The following is an 8,898-nucleotide window of genomic DNA, read 5'->3' as shown; positions in this document are numbered from 1 at the left end:
GATCATGGGCAACCAGCCGGTCTCACCATCACTTCGGATACTCGGATCTGCTGAATCCTAAATACGACCTCGTAGCGCACTGTTCTCTTCTCTATACACTACAGCGAAGTCTTATTGGTCGAAGGGATTATCTGTGTTGGCTTGGTCAACGTGAAACGCTTTCATCAAATCTATCCTGTTACATTTGCTCATTGACCGCTCCGTGGTGCAGTCCACTTGAGGCGTACGATGAATGTGCACGGACGTCCATGAAGATCTATATTTTCAAAAAAGCTACGGTGACGAACGAAACATTGCGCCTTTCGCAATACCGCTATGGTTATCGTAACTCACCGTAACGGCGATTATCAGCTTAGTAAGCGGATTGCGTATGAACGCATGACGCCATCAGCCGAGCACAGGATTGCTATAGCTTAGCGGATCGATCCAATCTGCATTAATAGATGCCGCTGGAAGCAATCTTGAAGATTTGACTGCTACAGATTAGCTGTTTGCCTCACGGCCTTCGGCGAAAAGAGCACGCTTCGCTGTCGTGTGTACTCAGAGAAAGTACGAGTTTTGAAAATACAAAACGAGATAAAAGGAACAAGCTTCTCTAACCATGCTCCGCACTTTTAATTAAGCATCCTTCGTCGTAAATGTATAAATCGAAAGGTAGAAGGCTAATGTTGAAGTTTTTACTTATTTATTTTAACTACAATTTACCTGCATTCAGTGTTTGCTACACTTCATGAACAATATCTTGCTACAAAGGGAATCTGAGGCAGACTTTAAATTTATATCGTCGTAAGTGTTATCCCAGAGATTTTTATATGACATTAGGAATGAAGGTGGTTTTCTACTTCTACTGAATGCCTATCTATAATTATTATTCATTATCATCAATAGTGGGAATGATGCGAGGTCAATACAGGCTTGGTGTCAGAGTCAATTTTTCTAAAGTCTTCTTGATTAAATTCCGCCTTATAATAAAATGAATACGGCTTTATCTACGCATGAAGACGCTAACGTTCAGCTATTGGCTGAGCTAATTAAAAAAATAAATGTTACACTGACTCCGAGGAAGAGAATGGCCAGTGAATGAACGAATGAATCATCGTCTACCAAAAAACACCAGTAAACAAAAAGACAAGGTCGTTTTAAACTTTATTTGGTTAATATATATACATACACACTTCGTTTAATCTCTCTGCCAACATAATTATATAAGGTGGCGTCCGTATTTAGTTAGTTTCCCATTATCATGCAAATTCGTAAGCAGTAAGCAGCAGTAATGCGCACGATGTTGAACACGACGTAATATAGGCGTGGTTTAGATTAATTCATTGCGGGATTACTAAGGAAGAAAAATACTAATGAGGTGAAATTCGAAATACGACATTAGTGGTTATTTGGGTTCCTCCAATTACTCTGAAAGCGGTTTGCTTCGTGAAAATATTTGTGCAAGTCCTTATGCATTGATACAAGAGTATATAATGTAAATAATTCATACACTGAGATGTTATTATTTAATTTTGCCCTAGTGGACGTTTTTATTTGTTTAGCGAAACGAGCAAAGGTCTTTGTGATTCCGTTGTTGTCTGTAACAGTTTCTGACGAGCTGTATCCTCATACAGGACTAATAACGCTTCGAAATAAATTCACATGAGGTCTGTTTTACTAGTTTGCTTTATCAATGACGATGCTGATCACAGTCCATGAGGATCTTGAAGTCGATTGCTATTTTTTCAGCTCACCTTATGATCGCATGGCTTTTCTAAGCATAGCATCACTTATAGTAAATGTTTGCTGGTTATGATATTGCGGAAACTGTTTTAATTACTTTTGTTTGTAATGCTAAGAGGATGGTGCCGGAACATGTTCAATCTTGGCATAGGAATAATACTGATGTATTTCATTTGTATGCAGGACTTTAGTTATTTACGTTTGAGTGATCTAAGAAAACAGCTGAGAACATTCTTCATATAAAATATATGAATATTTTTGGAGAGTCTAATGAATATGACGTTTGTATTCAATTTTATGAACGACTAGTCAATATAAGATTGAATTGTTGTCGGGCGGATTTACACGCGGCAGATTTTTGGCTAAAACCTAACTTGTACTAAGTGAACACTTAACCAGGTAGCACTAACCACAGCACGGCTATCTTAAGCACGTATAGCTGGCACAGATTGACTGACAAATGAAGTACTATTGGCGCCTGCATGCCGAACAGTTCTAGCAAATAATGTGTATTGTTTCTAAAAACATTTGGCAAACTAGGTGTGTGCGGATAAACGTTCTTTTGTTTTATTATTAAAGCAAGTTTTGTTTAAAATATCCACGCAGCCGCAATACTTGAACAGACTTTATAATTAGCTAATAGAATCGAATAACGAGAGCCATGAACATATACGTATATATCATGGAGTCAATGCGTTCCTATATTCATTTGTAACAAATATTAAGATTTATCTTAAAGATAGCTAAAATTGTACTGTCTTTCTTTCACAATCTAAATCAAAATGTCCCATGCTTTATGTCTAATTTGATTCTCACTCAAGTATCGATTCAGACGACTGGTTTCCAGCACCAAATGCTTTGGACCTTATCCCAAGTTTAATAGTTAAACTTAACTAGGTAGCACCACAACACGGCTATTTTAAGCACGTATAGCTGGCACAGATTGACTGAAAAATGAAGTACGGTTAAGTATATTATTTATTATTAAGTAAGTATTAAAATGTACTTAAGCCATAAACTTTAGTAGTAGTACTACCGCACCACCATACGGATATCTTGCGCACTACACTAGGACTCATTAGACAAGGGGTACCTGTTAAAATGTTTGTAGCGCTGCTGATTTACGCCTATTTTTGACTTTTTGTAAAAAAACTAAACCTTGCGTCAGTGACTGTAGTGACAGGCTGACATATCTTTGATATGTTTTTATAAATATTTATCTCGAACAGTATTAGAGTGAGCCGAAGATAGGAATTTCAATGTCACAAAATTTATCACAAAAATGAAACATCTGATGGGCTTTCTTTCGACTAATCATCTTGTTATTTTGCACCAGCCATTGATGTAGTCCCTAAGAGCGGTAGCCCACAGGAGCAATTAGTCACAACTACTGTAAACAAAGGGGTAACATTTCAGCCGAAATTTTTCGAAAACCCGAAGTCCGGAACCGTTTGTTAGCTGTCGAAAATAGTCATTTTGCGTAGACCTTTTTCCACAGTGAAGCTTTCTAAGTGATCTTCGAGTGTTCGAGTGAGAAGCAAATTCACGGACCGATGTTTACATATCACAAACTAAATAGTAGTGAAATCCTTTTACGTGACATAAATTGTAATTCCGGCGTAACAGTCTGCACATCCTTACAGACTTCAGCGCACGACTTCAATGAACCTCATTTAGTGTGTACGTCCGACGAAAACAATCACTTCAAGTAGCACGGGATATCAAACGCTTCGTTTGCAGTAAACGGGACAAGTCTTGGTGTAGATTATGGTTATCGTGAGTTTACGGATCGAATTAACTGAAATGCCTGTTGGCAATGAAGCACATACATATCTATCCACTCATCTCTTCTACACAAAATCAGCATGGGTAAAGAAGAGTTTTCGCTTTTTTTTTTTTTATATCTAGTCTTTTTTGTTTGGAGGTTGAGGGCAAATGCATTATGCAGACCAGACATCACTGAATTGTGCTCTCTCTGGTACTGTGGGACTCTCACCCACTAAACCCTGGACCTCTTCACCAGTCTGGGTCATCGTTCGGGATATATTTGATATTGCTTCGAAACCATGACCTGCAGGAACGGTCATTTCGTCATCACTCCCTCTGAACCGTTCCAGTCATTTTTATATATATATATATATATCTCAGTGCTTTCAACCTTAACTTGTCATTACTTCTAATCAAATATTCAAACGTACCATTCGCGTTCAGCTGATTTGTCTACTGTGGGGCACCCATTCACTTACTGTAACATTGAGCCTCCTACGTATCTCCTACGTTCGGAATACAAGTGCAGGTAACCATGAATATGAAGCGCCAATATCGCCAACTTAACAATAGCGAACCTTATTTTGAATCCTTTATTCCCTTTCAGTCCTCATCCTCAACAGTTACACCGTAATACTTCACGATATAATTCCATATGCCCTTAGGTAACGTCGTATTAAATTAATACGATGGGCCACAATCTGTAGTTCTTTGGCGACTTCAAGATTTGATGGTATATAGTTGACCAATTCCACGGGTGTGTTGCGATTCTCCGGATCTACGTATAATGTTGTGATCGCATTAATTGTTTTGTAGAGTTTATTTAATCTCGCTAGATGCTCAAATACGTCCGGCAGCCGTCGTAACGTCTGATATGCCAGTTCTGTTCGAGACGGTGATTGAGAAACATAGAATCTCCCCTGGCAGCGTTTTTGCTCTCCTCTTTTTCGCTGCTCTTTTACTCTCGACTTCTCTAAATGAGAAATTAACGTTACCAGCGTCCTGTCTGTTTCTTTATTGAACAGCGGGCATAAGCGTAACGCTGGTTCTATTTGGTCTACATATGCCTGCACAACTCTTTCGCTGATTAGATCATCGTTCAGTTGATTCCGGAGTGCTGTTGTTTGTTCCTTTAGTATCTCAAAATCCTTGTCTATTTTGTCCCGTACGACCTTTCGAACGCCACCGAACTCGTCAGAAGGGCCCCTCCATCTTATTTTCAAATAAACTGTGTAGGTTCCACAAGCTTCCGCAACATCTCGATGAGATTCTGGCCTGTTTTCCAATTCCAGTATCAAATGCTCCTGCTCCATCACGATATTTTTGGTATGAAGAAATTCAAACCAATCTGGGGCACTAGATTTTTTCAGCGAAACGCAGCTCGGAAAAGCTGGAAAACATTCCGCGGGGTCCTAAAACAAACATGCATTCGAGATAAAAAACAAATGAAGGCGATAATGATATTACTGAACAAATCATCCAAGGAAAATATATTATAATAACTAATCTGTTGAAAATTGGTTAGCACAGCAGTACTGTATCCGATTCATGATAGACTGCTCCATGAAGCCTGTGATTCTGCTATCTAACCTATTACTTGTTTTGCAATAAAAACTAACCGAATGATCGGCTAAAATACGTAAAGGAATTTGATTTTAGCAAATGTACTATATATATACACATATATATTTTTTGTATGCCTATACTAAGCGTATATATAGGTCACTCAACTCCATTGCGTCGCATCAGAATCCCAGAACCCGTATTTAACTGGATCATATGTTTATGATCCAGTTATATATATGGATCTCTGTTACGCACCTCCGGAGTGATCTGACATTAGAGAATTTAAGAGGGTGTTTTAATCTTCCAAAACTTCCGTAATGTGTGAATTAGCAACTCAAGCCGTTGCTGTCACGTCTGCTTTTTGACCGGGATTGAAAAGTACTACTTTTGCCTATATAAAAAAAATTAGTATCAAACAGGTTAGTAGGAGTTGAACTTTTTGTACAGATTTCCACCCTATCCATTGTGGAGGTTTTCACTACCCGCTTCACTGACCGCGTTCAGTTAGAACTGAAGCTGTGGTCGACAACCCGGGCTTTTTTTCTTCACCGTTTGACAGATCTTGTTGTTTGAGCTTAGCAAGCATGGAGTACCTCGAACTCATCTAAATAATTTGATTACTGCCGCTCAAAAGATTCCGGTAACACATGACGTAATTCAGTGCACACCGAGCAGACGTATGAAAGCGGAGAGGTCATCCGACGTGAAGCAGATACCTGCTATATCATTTTATATATATCTTCCTCTAAGTAATGTTCATGTTGGAGGCAAGAAATAAGCCGAAAATAAATACGGCGACAACCGTGTCGTATAACTTGCACAGACAACTTACTTCATTTTTTTCCAACCAGGATTTATAATTCTGCAAAAATGATAGGCGGTTAGGTTGATCCCACTTGATATCACCAAGCGCGTCGGACAAAGTAATGAAGTATACATTAACATCTTCGACATTGCCTGATGATGCCTTGATGTCTGCTATAGCTATTTCTACCTGCAATCAGTCACGGTGAAGACATTTCACAATTATCATATTTGGTTGTTTAAACTTTTGCAGTTACAAGAGAAAGCTTAATGAATTAAATCTATTTTAGCTAACTAGCTTTTAGCGCATAATTTCTTCTGTTGTTATAGCCTTGCGAGGAGAGCATCTTGTCAACAAAAATTCTTTATTAAAAACATAGTATCAAGCTGAATCACAATGCAATTGTAAACACAATGTCCCGTGTCAACATTGTTTAGCCTTTGCTTGCTAAACTTTTTTTTCTTTTACAGAGATAGGAACTAGTTTAAGCGCGACCGAAACACCCGGGTCTATATCGCTTTATTGTTCATCACAGATGAAAGCGGACCGTAATGGCGCAGAGCACGATAAAAGCTATTGTTTCCTTAGTTACTCCTTCTGAGACCTGCCATCATTTCAAAACGACTTTATGTATATATATATAACCTCGCTTGAATTGAGGCAAGGGGAAAGTTGCTTCTGTGTCTCACCCTCCTCCTGCGTTTTGCTTTCCTTCTTCCCCCCTCCTGCTTCTTCCCCAAGTCGCTCTCTCACCCAGTCCAAGAGTGTGGTCGACCTCGTAGCGATTTTCCACGTTGACCTGAGCACGGACATTACATTCTGCGATTCGTCTATCGTTGCCATATAGATCTAGCACGAACCTTGTTTAAGCAATGTCTAAGTGAGGTCGCCGTTATTACTGTCATACCAGAATTGCATGGCTGGCCATCTTTTCTTCTTGGTTTATGACCATTTTTCTTGTTCGTATGAGAATACAATATACGCATATAGTCATTCAAATACCGGTTCACTCTTCATTAGAAGATTCTAGCATACAGTCTTCGCGAAGACACCTTAAATTGCTATAGCCTCTTGTGCCGTAAGCAAGGTCTTCTACGTACCTAGACTACATATATTCGCGTATATCGGAGAAGCACACAACGCTAGAGATTTTTGTCACCGCCACTAAAAAGCCCCTTAAGTCTTTTGAAGAATTTTACCATTCTAGCCAGAAGTTGCCTTTGCGATCAAGTGAACGCATTTTTTTTAATCTAGTTATGAACTAATGACCCGACAAATAGCCCCGTCATAAATTGACAATGAAATGGGATGATAATCAAGAAGCTTGTAACGCTGCGTATCGAGAGTATACCGATATCATTGAATTTTTGTTTATCGATTCCGTGGCGTTAATGCCGGAGTCGGCCCGTCACAGAATAAGCACTGATCGCAATTGAACTTAAACGTTTGGATGGTACCCGCGTGCTTCGGATAATCAGAAAATCGCGCCCATAGAATATAACCCATAAGGTGGGGCAGAAAAAACGTAACGTTTGAGTACTGATGATGGAGTCATCAGCCCGTAAGTCTAACTACACATACCTCGTTGATCAGATTGGCACAATAGTTGAGCACGATAAATTGACACTCGGGATTACTGTCGTATCTGTTTAGTTGAATAAGTATATATTTCAATACGCTGACGTCCCCATCAGTATCGCACACCTACGCGAGGAGAAGCAACCAATAACTGTTATCAGTGTTATAGTGAAATGGTGCCACCTACCCGCCAATAAAACTCGATCGTTTTGAATAGTTATAACAAAAACCATCGATGAAATGACCATAGAAATGAAATCGTAGAAAAAAAGAGTAGCTAATTTTACTAGAAGTAGATACCCACTGACCTCGTTCCATTATTTAATAATGACAAAAGAAAAAAAAAAACGAATACCATAGTGCTGCGATCATCCCAAGACCTAGTCCAGGACCCAGTACGAGTGCGCTAATTCAGATCTTACAAGTTGTGTACAAAGGAAATGTCACATTAGGCAGTGAAAAATTTTCGAGGTAAAATATTATAAATAAAAATCATAACATAAGTGGTTAAGTGCATAGTTAATGTATCTAAAAGACAAGTATTAAACGACTCGTACGTAGGTCATAAAAGTACATAGCGAAACGTTAGCCCAATGAGTACATCGAACTGTTCGGCATTGATAAGATCATTGTTTACCCTATAATGCTAATTAGCACCTGCCTTTTCTAGTGAACCTTCAGCATTCAGATATTTACTCATCAACGCCATGAAAGACTTGAGCTTTACTGCCACTTCCGATACTGGCGACAGCATCTCCCGTTTGTTTGTTTCGAACTCGGAAAGTTTGATTCCTCGCAATGCAGCTCGCCGATCTGTGGAGCACTGCGATCTTCTGCGCTGTCGGTCCGGCATTGTTTCGGAGACATGAACGCGTCTCAGAGGTGATCCTAGCAGAGATGCCATAGAAACCAGCTTACGGAAATATCAGCAAAAAGAGACAGTTCTCTATTGATCACACGATCTAATAAGGTAGCCATACGAGTACTTCTGTAGTTTGCATTTCGTTTTTGTAATAATTAATAATCTATTCGGTTGGAGAATTTCGTTCGTAAGACGGACGCCGCCTCAGCTGACTTGCTACACTGTGTAACATAACAACGATAGTGATATGAGAAAGGGCCACGTGTCCTAAAAAGGAAAATTTTCAAAAAGGTAAATACATGTTGTTGAATTTGTCATGACGTTAATCTTTTTTTAGTGCAGTTCATGATGCAACATTTGGGGTGTGTTACGAGTTTCTACACTATCTTATCCTCGTCTGCGCGCAGGATTACTTTGCTCGAAACGAGAACCGTCGTGGTAGTATCACGGTATAGAGGCTTCTTGATGAAAACTTACCAGCTCGTATCCCGGTGCCCCCCTAGGCTGGCCTTAATGTTACTTTGAGCACTTTTTTTAAAAACGATAAGCAAAAACCCTTGAGTATATTCTTCGTTCGCTTAATCCTTTCACCAAT

The 8,898-nt window shown here is 39.3% G+C and overlaps 1 protein-coding gene across 3 annotated transcripts; it reads right to left on the bottom strand.

Annotated features, from left to right (window-relative positions):
- Positions 1-1,139: 1,139 nt before the first annotated feature.
- Positions 1,140-8,546, bottom strand: LOC111250314 (uncharacterized). 3 transcript variants are annotated; one of them, XM_022805356.2, is made up of 4 exons: positions 8,103-8,537; positions 7,445-7,567; positions 5,891-6,052; positions 1,140-4,904 (listed from the first exon to the last, which is right to left on the bottom strand). In XM_022805356.2, exons 1-4 carry the CDS (start codon positions 8,343-8,345, stop codon positions 4,131-4,133), a joined length of 1,302 nt encoding a protein of 433 aa, XP_022661091.1. In that variant the 5' UTR covers positions 8,346-8,537; the 3' UTR covers positions 1,140-4,130. The 3 variants fall into 3 exon arrangements, with proteins under 3 accessions (XP_022661091.1, XP_086842939.1, XP_086842938.1); XM_086986813.1 differs by lacking the exon at positions 5,891-6,052 and having other exon boundaries at positions 8,103-8,546; XM_086986812.1 differs by lacking the exon at positions 7,445-7,567 and having other exon boundaries at positions 5,891-6,048; positions 8,099-8,544.
- Between the last annotated feature and the right edge of the window lie 352 nt (positions 8,547-8,898).

Source organism: Varroa destructor, unplaced genomic scaffold (assembly GCF_002443255.2).
Source record: "Varroa destructor unplaced genomic scaffold, Vdes_3.0 BEIS01000004.1, whole genome shotgun sequence".
NCBI classification, from domain to species: domain Eukaryota; kingdom Metazoa; phylum Arthropoda; class Arachnida; order Mesostigmata; family Varroidae; genus Varroa; species Varroa destructor.
This window is presented reverse-complemented; position numbering and strand designations above follow the sequence as displayed.

Excerpts from the sequence above, each read along its gene's own strand:
- LOC111250314 (XM_022805356.2), bottom strand. The coding sequence starts at position 8,345 with ATGGCATCTCTGCTAGGATCACCTCTGAGACGCGTTCATGTCTCCGAA. Across the intron at positions 6,053-7,444 it reads GTGCCAATCTGATCAACGAG|GTAGAAATAGCTATAGCAGA; the intron begins GTATGTGTAGTT and ends GACTGATTGCAG. Across the intron at positions 4,905-5,890 it reads CCTGGTTGGAAAAAAATGAA|GACCCCGCGGAATGTTTTCC; the intron begins GTAAGTTGTCTG and ends TGTTTGTTTTAG.